This window comes from Triturus cristatus, chromosome 3_1 (genome assembly GCF_964204655.1).
Source record: "Triturus cristatus chromosome 3_1, aTriCri1.1, whole genome shotgun sequence".
In the NCBI taxonomy this organism is placed as follows: domain Eukaryota; kingdom Metazoa; phylum Chordata; class Amphibia; order Caudata; family Salamandridae; genus Triturus; species Triturus cristatus.
In genome coordinates this window covers 995202888-995217714 of record NC_140583.1, presented here as the reverse complement: position 1 = coordinate 995217714, position 14827 = coordinate 995202888, and the positions used below count along the sequence as shown (strand labels likewise).

Sequence of the window (14827 nt, the reverse complement as noted above, 5' to 3'; positions counted from 1 at the left end):
ACACTCTAATTTATACCTTGCAGTTTGCATGCAGCTCTTACATGACAGTTAATAGCTTACTGTTCTATGTTAGGAATTTACCTTATTAACTGCATGTAACAATAAGGTCTCTCTGACAAAAGCAGTAACCCACTGATGTATTTACATTATGTGCACTTTGTGATCTGCATGGTACATGTTCTTAGCAGCAGGCACATTAACCCTCTGCACTTCCTTTCCATTAGTCAAAACGTTCACTAGACAAAACACCATCTCTCTCTACTAAGAATATTAATCACTGGAGTTATCATGACATTTTTATTGTTGCCGAAAAATGTTGGAGGCCCGGAAGGAAGTAGCAAGTGCTTTTAAAACCATATTATACTTGCAAACACAACGCCCCCACCTGAAGTTAGCCCCTGCCGTGGTCCGTGCAGGTAACAGCGGTGGGGCGGTGGGGCCAGGTAAGGGGGGATTTCAAGGGACGATGCAGAGGGATAATTAATCATTTATTTAATTTTCCCTCTGCATCGTCCCTCGAAATCCCCCCTAAACCGGCCCCTCTGCCCCACCGCTTTTACTTGCATGGACCGCGGCTGGTCAGCACCTGGTGCGGTCACACTGCCCTAGAGCCACCCTGCTCAAGAGTCCTGTGACCTCAGTGACAGAGTCACTGTCACTCTATGGTTTGCTGCTTCATGGAGAGATCTGTTTGTCTTTCCACTGATCCAACTCATGAGCTGATCCAGAGCTAGGACTTTGACAATCTTACATTCTGGGGGTAAGGAATCTCATCCAAGGGCAACTAATTATCCCATGCAGCAGAAGGTGTTGAATCGCTGTGAGACATCATAAGGGGAGATTCCCAACATCTTGGACTGTTGACTAAGAGGACCTAAGATTAGAACCCCTGGGATAGAAAAAAAATGGTGGTTCAGAGCACCCTATCTCATTGCACCCGAACCACTACTCCTCAACCGTAGAGCCTGTGGTCGATCCCGCCCACTTTGACCACAGGCTCTACGGTTGAGGAGTAGTGGTTCGGGTGCAATGAGATAGGGTGCTCTGAACCACCATTTTTTTTCCATCCCAGGGGTTCTAATCTTAGGTCCTCTTAGTCAACAGTCCAAGATGTTGGGAATCTCCCCTTATGATGTCTCACAGCGATTCAACACCTTCTGCTGCATGGGATAATTAGTTGCCCTTGGATGAGATTCCTTACCCCCAGAATGTAAGATTGTCAAAGTCCTAGCTCTGGATCAGCTCATGAGTTGGATCAGTGGAAAGACAAACAGATCTCTCCATGATTATTCATGTGCACTAAATCCCTCTCAAGCCCCTCTGTAGAGAAAAATGTGCAAGAGAAAATGAACCTGTAAAGTAAGACAGTAATGGAGATTATTGTGTGCCCAAAGCAATCCATCAGTGTGCATGACGTTTATGCATGGGAAGCAAGGGTTAAAGAAAAAGCATTCTAGGAAAGATGAAAACAGGTCCACCTTCCACATTGTCCTTTGTTAAACTTCTAAACTGATCTATTTACCTCAGACTCTGCCAGCAGCATCTCAGCATCTTATGAGTGATGCCTCTGAGAGATGAGGGGGGTGGAAGATGTTGCACCACAGCATGATGAGCCCAAATTGAATTTAAAAAGTGCCTTCTGCCTAAGTGGGCAGTTTTGTTTTACACTAATACTGAGTCAGAGTAGGATTATGGTACAGAATCCAAATGTGCTCGACCAGGTAGGGAATAGGGTTGAGCCAACTATTTTCGCACTAGTGAAACCATTCCTAAACATTTTGTAACTTCTGAAACGCTACAGAGTTAGTTTATTGTATATTTAGGCTATATATTGTTTTCCCAGTAAGGTAATCGCTTGATTTTAACCAGGGGAAAATTCAACAGGTCTTAATTGAAGGATTTGCCCTCCGAAAAATGCCTCTATTTATGGTTTATCCGTAGTGCCTCCAATTATGAATTCACTTGCAGAAACCCCGATTCCCACATCTATCCCCTATAGAATAATGAACTATCGCAGACAAAGTTGTGATCCCCAGTAATTCCATTTCAAGGTGTTACTGATACTCATGACATGTGGAATGATTACCCTATTACACCAAGCCACTCATAATGAGTGCCTAAGTGACAGGCTGTAGAGGTGTCTTAGTTTGATGTGATGTGGATGATATAAAGTCCTGTTTAAAAACAGATAAGCTCTGCTGGATTGTCGTTCATACCTAGTACAATTTTCTGTTCATAAATGCAGAGCAGTACACCTGAAAAAAGGAATGGATGTAATGCTTCAGGCGAATTTGATGGAAGGATGAAAACTGTGGACAAGAGTGATACATTCCCACAGTTTTTTTCCTGCATGTCTTCCATCCTACAACTCTACCCTCTTGTATCTTATCCACACAACAGTTGAATAGTGAAAGTAGCAAGCATGAGATCCTCTAGTAAAGTGTTTGGTTGTTAGCTGTCCCCCAATTTACTTGTCTCTCTCTTTTCTCTCCGCTTCTCACAGGAACGTACCAGCTTCGTATCGACGCCACAGACTTTGAGGGACAGTCTTGGTTCGCAATGTACAGCACCTTCAAAATCCTTGGTGCTTCAGAACTGTATAAATTGGTTTTGGGGGCCTACTCTGCTGGGACCATGGGTAAGCGTGTGTATGGACAATTTGGGGAGGGCAGATGCAATCGGAGTGGATTATTGTATATGTCTTTGGCCATATAGCGACACATGCCATTTATGACACTCTCAGTCCATTCTGGCATCTTCACATGGCTTTGTGTCTCTGATAATCCTGTAGATCACCGTTTTAACTCTCTATGAACACTTACCATTCATCTCCACTATCAGATTCCAAAACTAATATGCGGGGCGCAGTACAACCTCAAGTAAGTTATTTTGCTTTCAGCTGCACTACTGTACCCATCATGGAAAACTTCCTGCGATCTCTGAAATCCAGTTGACCATATTCCATAGTTGGCTTTTGAAAGAGCATGCATCATGCAGCAGTGCTATATAAGGACCAAAAAACAATAACAACAACAAATTCTGAAAATAAAGTAGTAATACTGTTACAGCTATGACACTACACCTTGGAAGTAATAACTGAGTTTCCCTTTTACATTTGGGTTATAGTCCTAGCCCTTGACAATATCTCAGGTAAGCTTGTCGTCTCAACAGCTGTATTTCCTCAGTATTCCAAAGCAACACCTCTAAAAATAAACTCCCTCAATTATTAGTAATAAAATATAAAATTTGAAAGAAGAGCACTTCCCAAATTGTTTCTTCCCAAAATGTATTGAAGTAAGCAGTGGGTAAAAGGGGTTAAGGTGTTAAGGGTTTGAATAAGGGTATTGGGTTTAAGGATTTGCTGCTAGTTATGGGGATAGGGGTTAAGGGTATATCGTATATGGTTTGGGTATAGAGTTACGGCTTTGATTTATAGGGGCTAGACATTAAGGGGTCAGGGCTAAGAATCAAGGGTTAGAAGAAGATGGTTAAGGGTATGAGGTAAAGTGGCTAGGGACTAAGGGTATTGTATTAAAGGTATTGGTTCATGAGTCTATGTTATCGGGTTAAGAGTACAGAATTTAAAAGTATGTGATTATGGGTTAAGGGTGTAAGATTAAAGGTATAAGAGTTTGCTGGACAGGGTTAAGAGTTTGAGGCTTAGGGTTGTGGGCACAGAGAAAAGAAGTTAAGGTTATGTGATTAGGTTTGAGGGTTTAGGAGGTAAGATTAAGTGCTGGGAGACAAAGTTAATGGCTATAGGTTTAGGAAAAGCTTTAAGGTGCACTGTTAAGGTTTAGGGTTGAGGAGTTACGGGTATAGGGAAACACCTTTGGAGAATAGGACTTAAAGGTATGGGGTAAGAGGGAGGGGTTTGGTTATAGCTTTAAGATTTGGGGAAGAGGGTTAAAGTTACAGGTTTAGGATTTATGAATTAGGAGGTATCTTTATACGAAATAAGGTTTACCGATTAAGGCCACAGGATTAAAGATATAGAGGTTAAGGCTGTGGCAAATATTTATTAGAAGGTGGGTATAGTACACAGGTTTTGCGGGTATGAGGATAAGAGTATGGGGTACAGTGTTACTGATTTAGTGGGGATTAATATTATACATATAGGACTAACTCATGATTGTATTTGTTTAGTTTTCACTTTAAGAAATTTGTTTTTTAAAGAGTTGTTGACAAGTGTTACAATTGCTTTTTACAGCAACAATTCATGTAATTAATATAAATCAAATAAATCAATTTCACGTAAGCAAGGTTTGACACTGTGAACTATCCTACCCTTTTAAATAGGTGAGCCGTGCTAACAAACTCCTCTCTTAACTGGTTCCACTATTCTCTGGAATACCTATTCTAGAGAATGCCATTGGGCCCTTTCCTTTGCCTGGAGGGGTTCCCTTCGTGTGACAAACCACAGCCTCCTCTTTTTAAAAAATGTATCTCACCTCCCATCTTAAAATCATTACAGATTCTCAGGTCTTGTACAACCATACGCTGATGATACCAGCCGAAGGTTTCCAGCTATTTGTTTCAAATTGCCTCTGGAAACCTCATCAGAGACTGAGTTGTTGAAAGTTCTTGATAGGTTGAGTCCTGAATGTGAGATCAATATTTCCAATTAAACAAAACTCATTATTTTCAAAACCAAAGCCCGCCCCAATTTTTCATACTTACCTATGGCAGAAATCTTTGAACAGCAAATATTGAACTTTATAATACAAATGTGAAGTACTTTAAAATTTGTATTATTAACCAAATAAAATAAAACATAACAGCACATTAACCCATCAGATTTAATGTGTATTAATGTGTATTAACGAATGTGTAAATTATGAATTCGAATATATTTATATATATATGTGTGTGTGTGTGTGTGTGCATATATATATACACATATATATTAATTTAATTTATAAATTATAATTTTAAAACTTTTGTTTAATTGCCGCCCTATTTATTGTGTAGTAGATTTAGTTCAAAATAATTCAATTAAGGTTATTTTTACATTGTTAGTTAATAAAGTTTATCATTACATTTTTTAAATACTAAAATAATGTATAATTATAATTTTTCTAACACTAAGTAAATAAATATATATCATATATCTGTACTTTTGCATATAATTATGTATATGTTATGCATATAATTTAAATGTCAAAATAATATAATTTATTTAATATTACTTCCTATAAGGTATTATGTTATTTGTATGCATCTATTTGTATCTATGAGAGTGTGTTCCGCTACTAGTGGATGTTCGTGTGTGGTGTTTGACTTACTCCAAGGCTGCTTTCCCACTTATTGAATAAAGAACATTGAGAGAAGCTGAACAGTTATTCAAACATTTGTGTCATTGCAGTTAAATGGCAAAAAAGGAAAACAAAGGAACACACCAATCTTGAATAAATCAAAGGGATACATTGAAACAATTTATTTTTCCACTTTTTTCTTTTTTTACATTTTATAGTGTGTAGATGGCACTATGAGACTGCCACAAGTAATAAACAAAACGGCGCAAGTGCTAGGGTGACAAGGTGCAAAAAAGTGCTGGTTGTGTACAAGATATATACAGTGACACATTGCTGGTTAAAAATGATCATTCAGATGACATACCCCTAAGTACATGAATCTCTACACCGCTTGGGATTTGAGTTTTCTTTTGGCGTGGAGCAGAGAGAATAGGGCCAGGATTATGTCAAGCGCGTCGACGTTTCGACTCAAATGTTCTAAGGTCTGTTTGGTCAAGGTCTCACGGTTAATGGGGAGCCACGGGTTGGTAGCAATAATCAGGGACGGGGAATATAGCGATGTGGCTTTAAGTAAATGCTGGAGTTTGCACCAAGCCTAGCATGTGGTGTATAAGAGTTGTACGTCATTAATGTCCATGGGGAGACCCTTCAGTAGTGTGGAAGCTAATAGCCAGACCTGGTCAATCTCCGGTCTGGTGTAGGGCAGCCTGGCATCGTTATGAAACCAAGGATGAGCATACTGGCACTGTGCTGCAAAATACTTCAGGCAGAAATGTGGTACCCTGAACCCTCTCCTTTCATATGGGAGGACTAGTGTGTCTCAGCCAACGCGGGAATGCTTACCAGCCCAAATGAGTTTCAATAATAACCCTCATAATGTAAGGAAGGAACAGTTAGGGGAAGTGGGATATTTTGGATGAAATATAAAAACCGGGAACGGACAACCGCTTTTATTATTGAAATACGTCCAGCGATGGGTAGTGGGAGGCATATCCAGCATTCCACCTGTGAGGTCAAGGTGTCACTAGTGGGACTGTAGTTCAATCGGATCCCCTGTTCCCTATCAAGGTGTAAGTGAGCACTGAGGTACTTAACCAAGCCGTCACACCAGTTATGGGGAAAGTCACATTGGATCGGGAAGGTGGCATCAGTCAGTGGGAAGTGCTCAGATTTCGACCAGTTGATCAGGAGCCTAGAATGGCTCCCAAAGCACAGCACCTCCTGAAGGATGGGGGCCAGGTTCTCTCCCCAGTGGTGGATAAACAGTAGGGTTGGGTGACGAATTCCGCTCTGCCGGTGGAGTTCTGCCTACTCCGTGCAGAGTACGAAGTTCCTCTAAACTCTGTGAAGTGGAGGGGAGTTTTTTCTCTCGAACGCTTGTGAGAAAAAAACGTGCGCTAGATCGCCTCCCGATAAGATTTCTCAACGCCAGCAGTCGTGCCAGGTCACGACCGCTCAAGTTGAGAAATCTGCTGCTTGCGTTAAGGAAGCTGCCACTCAAGTACAATGTCTACTCAAGTGGCAGAAAGCAGCAGCGTCCTCTGGCATGACGCATGGTGCCATTCTGCTGCTTTTACAGGGCAAGACAAACTTAACAGACTCTGCCGCTGGTGGAACTCTGCAGAGCGAGGCAATATTTTTTCTGCACTTCGTGGAGTTCCGTGGAGTAGAACTCCGCGAACTCCACTCATGCCTAATAAACAACAGGAGACCATCTGCATATAGCGATGCAGTCACCAGTTGAGGTGGAACTGTAGGCTGCGGTGCATGTGGTCCTGTTGCAGGTGCCAGACGAGAGTATCCATTGCTATGATGAATAGCAAGGGAATAATAGGTAACTCTGCTGTGTACCCCAGGTAATAGAGAATTGGCAGGGAAAGGAGGAGTTCATTCTAAGATGTGCTGTTGGTGCAGAGTGCGGGAGACTTGTCAAGGGGGAGAATCCTTGAGGAACACCTAGTTTATGCAAGATGACGTGGAGGAATGGGCATTCTAGGGTCAAAAGCCCTCTTCGTGTCCAGGAGGGCCACAGCAGCTGCTACAACTGGGGAAATCCTGTTAAGGACTAAAAAGACTGTACATACATTTAAGGAGGTGGAGTGATGCAGAACAAACCCAGATTATGTGGGGGATATTATTTGGTCCATTAGTAATATGAGGCAATTAGATAGCACTTTTCTCAAGGATTTTATTGTCAAAGTTTAATAGCGATGATGTTCAGTGAGATCCTCAATGGTGGAGGTCTTTGCCTGGTTTGAGGAGCAGGGTTATGACCGCCTCCTGTATTGTCAGTGGGAGTACCCCCGTGGTGATTGATTCCGTCTATATGGCATGCAACCGCAACACTAGGATGTGTTTGTAGAAGTCCCCATTCAAGCCATCTAGCCCTAGGGCTTTGGAGCCATACAGTGAGTCAATTGCCTGCACAACTTCATCACAGGTGAGGGGCTCACTGAGAAATTGTTGTTGTGCTGGTGTAAGCCACACATCATGGACACCTCATTGAGGTAAACAGCCTGGGCCAGAGAGTCTAGTGGTGGAAAGGTGCATGTAATACCAGAGGAGGGTGTCTAGTATGTCATCATTTGAGGTCACCCATGATCCCAAGTCTGTGTGAAGCTCAGTGATATAGAAGGTGTGCCTAGGGGGGCATAGAAGCCGAGCCATGATGCGCTTGGGACATACACCCTCCCCATACCTGCGAGCCATGGCATATTTACCGAGAAACAAAACCTCACAATCCGCCAGCTCGCAGTGTTATGCCAGCATCATTGTGCTTTAAAGTAGAGTACTCGGTATCAAAATGTAGCTGGTTATCTAAATCGAGCTGGGCGAGGGCCATCTGCATGCACGTTAGTTCCCTATGGAGCTCCCGCAATACACTGTTTTGTTATGAGATGAAAATGCCTCTGCTTTGAAAGCCTCCCAGGGCGTGGCATGAGTGGTCACGGAGTCCTTGTTAAGTCTGAAATAGTCTTGAACTGAATCTTGCAAGGTGGAGCAGAATAGCGCATCCTGTAGGGCCAGTGAGGGGAACCGCCAAAGCTATTTGTGATCCCCCCGAAAGGTGGAGGGAATGGGGGCATGATCAGAGAGGGTACGAGTAAGTAGGTGGACCGATTCCAGCCAGGGGCACAGTTTGGTTGGTATAAGGCAATAGTCAATGCGGGTCTGAGTATCATGAGTGGAAGAGTAGTGGGTGAATGCCAGGGAGGAGGCACCTTTCAGGCACCAGGCGTTCCGGGGGGTATAAGTAGCACAAATGTCACGTAGAGTGTGGCGGGAGCATGACTTGCCGGTTAGTGTGCTAACTGTTGTGTCGCAGGACAGTTGCGTGCCAGTGTCCCAGTCACTAAGGCGTACCAACTGTGTTCGTACTATAGTCGCCGGGAGGAAGTGCCTCTAGAGTAGGTACTGTAACAGGAGAAATACCTGTGAGACCCCAGTGAGAGGTGAATGTGTGGGATCAACCAAGGGGCAAGTGGGTCTCTTGTAAGAAAGCAATTTGAGTGTGTGTCATGTGAGGTATCGCAAAACTTGCTTAACCTTATGGGAGTTATTGAGGCCTCTAATGTTCCATGGAAGCAGTGTGCATTCTATATATTGTGAGTCATGTGTGCGCGTGGGTAACATTTATGAGTGCATGAAAGACAATAGAGCTGTGCCTACTTGTGTTAAATATGTCTGTTAGTCTACTTAGGAAGACAACAGCATTGAACATGAATATTATCTCAAGCTCCCCACCCCCCCACCTCCCACCACCCACACCAGGCAATTTGAGACCGGTGAAGCCCCAAAGAACTACCCAAAATAGCAAAGTAAAGAAAACAAGACTCGTAACTCTGTGTACCACTGGGAAGTGGCAACACCACGGCGGTAGATTGGGAACGTTTACGGATTAAAAGTTGACATGGTGTGTAATGGGTCCATAGACAACATTGAAGGGGTGGGGAGTCATATCGTCGTGCCGTGCATGGTGGTTCAAGCACAGTGCAAGTGGGCCGAAGGCAGATCGCCCACCAGCACCCTCCAGGGAGAGCCCAAACTCAGCTGGGGAAAAGGTCCACACTGGCATCGGGTGTCCGGAGAAGACCTTTCAGGAGAGGAGCGTCTCAGTGGTGTGCGATCTTTGGAGTCAGGTTGTAAAAGTCCTGGACAGCTGCTGGTGTATCGAAGAAGTGGGGCTTCCCATTCATGTCCACACTGAGCTGCGCAGGATACAGCATGCCGTACCAGAGACCCAGCTATTGACATCGGTGAACTTATTGCAGGCATCCTGCACCACCTGGGTGAAGTCTGGAAACAAGGATATCTCGGCACCCTGCCAGCACAATGAGCGCACAATATATGTACTTTATATAAAGGCAAAAAAAAAATCAGTCATAAGAATTATTGAAGAAACATGGCAAAATACTAAAAATAAATATTCCTAATTACAAACACTAGATATTAAAAATAATACTAAATATACAATTGTTATAATTTAAAAAATAAGTTAATAAAAATATTATTGCTCTCAAAAACATATATAATAAAAATTATTTTACATTAAAATAACTTTAACTTAAATCACAAAAAATATGTGTTAAGAAAAATTGCACTTAAAAATTTGAATTGGAGAGGTCAAATTCACTACTGCTACTCTATCCTGAGCAACAGTAGATAAAGTGTTGGACTTTGGAGGGTTAGATTTACTATTCCCACTCCAACGTAAGCTACACTAGGAAAAAAGTTGGACTTTGAAAGAGTCATATTTACTCTTCCTAATCCAACATGAGTAACAGGCAAAAAGCAATAGTCTCTCCCACAATATGATTAACAAGACAATCTGTTAAATACAATATTTGTGTCCATCAATATTTTTCAAACACACCATTTTCAGATTTAACATTACAATTGCATGCCTATTCACTTTCTCATACACCCAGATTTTTAACGGTCCTATAAAGAAATATTACCAGTTTGTGGTTCTGCATAATCAATATGCACCTGTAGTAATAAAAATCTAAAATAATTGTTCCTTCTCATTCCTGCTCCATGAACCAGGCCCAAAACTAGGAAAGCTTCTTTCTTGATATGGTCCCCAGGAATGAGGGAGATGTCGGCCTTTGGATAATTTGCAGTAAAAACAGAAATATTGGGAATACTGATCGGATTTGAACAACTGTGTGAGGACATTTGGTTCACTATGGTAAATTAGGTATTACAGTGAATTCCATTTTATGGCTTACCATGAAACTCCTGATGATTAGACACATTGGTGCCGATTCCGATCCGTTAAAAAAATTCCCCGTACGAATTGTATCCGGATTTTTTTACGTACGAATCGTACAAGTCCCGTACAAACTGGCAAGTACAATTCGTATGTTAAAAAATCCATACGAATCACATTGGGAAAATTCCCCGACATATCCTCGGGTCGGAAAAAGTGTCCGACACGTCCCCGGACAGTTATACGTACGAATTGGGAAACTGAAGTCCGAGCGCGCAAGTACGATCCGTCCCGTCCGTCCGAATGCACAACCGTATGGAAAAAACACCGTACGGAGCTAACTCCCATAGCAACCATGGAGATGTCCAAACATGTGCCTGCATACGTGCCGAACACCCCCCAGCCCACCCCCCCAAGTACGCGCCGTACCCCCAGCCCCCCCATGTACGCGCCATACCCCAACCCCACCCCTGTAGACACGGAGCGTACCCCCACCCCGCGTAGGTACAGAGCGTACCCCCACCCCGTGTAGGTATGGAGCATACCCCCACCCCATGTAGGTACAGTGCGTACCCCCACCCCCGTAGGTACGGAGCATACCCCCACCCCACCCCATAGGTACGGAGCGTACCCCCACCCCCCGTATGTACAGTGCGTACCCCCAGCGCATAGCGCTGGGGGTACGCACCGTACATACGGGGGGTGGGGGTACGCACCGTACATACGAGGGGTACGCCTCTAGAGTAGGTACTGTAACAGGAGAAATACCTGTGAGACCCCAGTGAGAGGTGAATTTGTGGGATCAACCAAGGGGCAAGTGGGTCTCTTGTAAGAAAGCAATTTGAGTGTGTGTCATGTGAGGTATCGCAAAACTTGCTTAACCTTATGGGAGTTATTGAGGCCTCTAATGTTCCATGGAAGCAGTGTGCATTCTATATATTGTGAGTCATGTGTGCGCGTGGGTAACATTTATGAGTGCATGAAAGACAATAGAGCTGTGCCTACTTGTGTTAAATATGTCTGTTAGTCTACTTAGGAAGACATCAGCATTGAACATGAATATTATCTCAAGCTTCCCCCCCCCCACCTCCCACCACCCACACCAGGAAATTTGAGACCGGTGAAGCCCCAAAGAACTATCCAAAATAGCAAAGTAAAGAAAACAAGAATCATAACTCTGTGTACCACCGGGAAGTGGCAACACCACAGCGGTAGATTGGGAATGTTTACGGATTAAAAGTTGACATGGTGTGTAATGGGTCCATAGACAACATTGAAGGGGTGGGGAGTCATATCGTCGTGCCGTGCATGGTGGTTCAAGCACAGTGCAAGTGGGCCGAAGGCAGATCGCCCACCAGCACCATCCAGGGAGAGCCCAAACTCAGCTGGGGAAAAGGTCCACACTGGCATTGGGTGTCCGGAGGAGACCTTTCAGGAGAGGAGCGTCTCAGTGGTGTGCGATCTTTGGAGTCAGGTTGTAAAAGTCCTGGACAGCTGCTGGTGTATCGAAGAAGTGGGGCTTCCCGTTCATGTCCACCCTGAGCTGCGCAGGATACAGCATGCCGTACCAGAGACCCAGCTATTGACATCGGTGAACTTATTGCAGGCATCCTGCACCACCTGGGTGAAGTCTGGAAACAAGGAGATCTCGGCACCCTGCCAGCACAATGAGCGCACAATATATGTACTTTATATAAAGGCAAAAAAAAATTCAGTCATAAGAATTATTGAAGAAACATGGCAAAATACTAAAAATAAATAATCCTAATTACAAACACTAGATATTAAAAATAATACTAAATATACAATTGTTATAATTTAAAAAATAAGTTAATAAAAATATTATTGCTCTCAAAAACATATATCATAAAAATTATTTTACATTAAAATAACTAACTTAAATCACAAAAAATATGTGTTAAGAAAAATTGCACTTAAAAATTTGAATTGGAGAGGTCAAATTCACTACTGCTACTCTATCCTGAGCAACAGTAGATAAAGTGTTGGACTTTGGAGGGTTAGATTTACTATTCCCACTCCAACGTAAGCTACACTAGGAAAAAAGTTGGACTTTGAAAGAGTCATATTTACTCTTCCTAATCCAACATGAGTAACAGGCAAAAAGCAATAGTCTCTCCCATAATATGATTAACAAGACAATCTGTTAAATACAATATTTGTGTCTATCAATATTTTTGAAACACACCATTTTCAGATTTAACATTACAATTGCATGCCTATTCACTTGCTCATACACCCAGATTTTAAACGGTCCCATAAAGAAATATTACCAGTTTGTGGTTCTGCATAATCAATATGCACCTGTAGTAATAAAAATCTAAAATAATTGTTCCTTCTCATTCCTGCTCCATGAACCAGGCCCAAAACTAGGAAAGCTTCTTTCTTGATATGGTCCCCAGGAATGAGGGAGATGTCGGCCTTTGGATAATTTGCAGTAAAAACAGAAATATTGGGAATACTGATCGGATTTGAACAACTGTGTGAGGACATTTGGTTCACTATGGTAAATTAGGTATTACAGTGAATTTCATTTTATGGCTTACCATGAAACTCCGGATGATTAGACACATTGGTGCCGATTCCGATCCGTTAAAAATATTCCCCGTACGAATCGTATCCGGATTTTTTTACGTACGAATCGTACAAGTCCCGTACAAACTGGCAAGTACAATTGGTATGTTAAAAAATTCATACGAATCGCATTGGGAAAATTCCCCGACACGTCCTCGGGTCGGAAAAAGTGTCCGACACGTCCCCGGACAGTTATACGTACGAATCGGGAAACTGAAGTCCGAGCGCGCAAGTACGATCCGTCCCGTCCGTCCGAATGCACAACCGTATGGAAAAACACCGTACGGAGCGAACTCCCATAGCAACCATGGAGATGTCCAAACATGTACCCGCATATGCGCCGAACACCCCCCCAGCCCACCCCCCAAGTACGTGCCGTACCCCCAGCCCCCCATGTACGCGCCGTACCCCCACCCCACCCCTGTAGGCACGGAGCGTACCTCCACCCTGCGTAGGTACAGAGCGTACCCCCACCCCGTGTAGGTACGGAGCGTACCCCCACCCCGTGTAGGTACAGTGCGTACCCCCACCCCTGTAGGTACGGAGCGTACCCCCACCCCCCCGTATGTACAGTGCGTACCCCCAGCGCATAGCACTGGGGGTACGCACCGTACATACAGGGGTTGGGGGCACGCACCATACATACGGGGGTGTGGGTACACACCGTACATACGGGGGGTGGGGGTACGCACTGTACATACAAGGGGTACGCACCGTACATACAGGGGGGTGGGGGTACAGTGCGGACGTGTAGGGATGGGGGTACGGTGCGTACCGGGACCCCTTTTCGCCGTGCATCATGGCGTACTTAGCTTTTCCGGCACTTTTTGGGCCCTGTAAAAATATTGCCGTGCGAAGTGCTGTGGGTACGAATCGTACTTGCTGGTCCGTAAAACGCGGTGTCCCGGATCGGAATTGTGGGTATATTTTAGCCGGTCGGTGTTTTTTACGATTCGTATGGAAATGGTGTTTCTGTACGAATCGTACTTGCGGGTTTGTAAGGTGGTTTTCCCGGGTACGAGTCGGACGGAGAAAACGCTCCGTCCGACGATTCGTACCCGGTTTTTCCAGGATCGGAATCGGCCCCATTATGTTTTTATGTCTCTCCTGTTAAATTAATTATGTTGAACAAATATTTTCATAAAGTGCATCTTCAAGAAACTCATCAAGGTGTTTCACTCTCAAGGATTTATTGTATTTTCGAGCTCTAAAGTTTTGTGTTCTGTGGATCTACTTCTCCTCTCTATAAAATCATACAAGTTTTGTTTCTGCGTATATCCTAGAACCAGGGATGAAGTTTGAATTCCCCGTAATTTTTCCGCAAACTCGCCTCTAACATTAGCAGAGTCAAAATATCCTGTGACTCCAGGTTTTGATGCCTGTTCTTAGGCTAGTTGCAAGTGATCTGCTAGGATAACTAAAAGCATTAGGTTCAGTGTCACACAGATGCCTGGTAAGGCCCTGATTATGAGTTGGTCGGTATATTCTGACCTGTGCGTAAACCCCTGTTTACCCACCAGTTGTAATCAAAAGTTGATAGTTATTTAATGCATCCGGTAATTAGCAGATGCATTAAATACCTAAATCTTCATTACATTTTGGCAGATCAAACCTGACGGAACTTAACAGAGAAAAGCACAGGTATTTACCGTATATTGAGGATTTTGGTATGTTAAACCCCAAAATCTGCATGTTATTCCCCAACAACTTGTTATAGATGTTATTTATCACACCTGAAAAATAACGTACCCTATGGTATCATTATTTA

At 43.4% G+C, this 14827-nt stretch overlaps 1 protein-coding gene across 1 annotated transcript in view; it reads left to right on the top strand.

The window, feature by feature from the left end:
- The window catches only part of FCN3 (ficolin 3), an 89368-nt gene that overhangs the window by 55204 nt on the left and 19337 nt on the right, over positions 1-14827 (top strand). The window contains exon 7 of the mRNA XM_085645679.1: positions 2504-2638. Coding sequence (XP_085501805.1) covers positions 2504-2638 — 135 coding nt within the window. The remainder of the gene's footprint in view (positions 1-2503; positions 2639-14827) is intronic.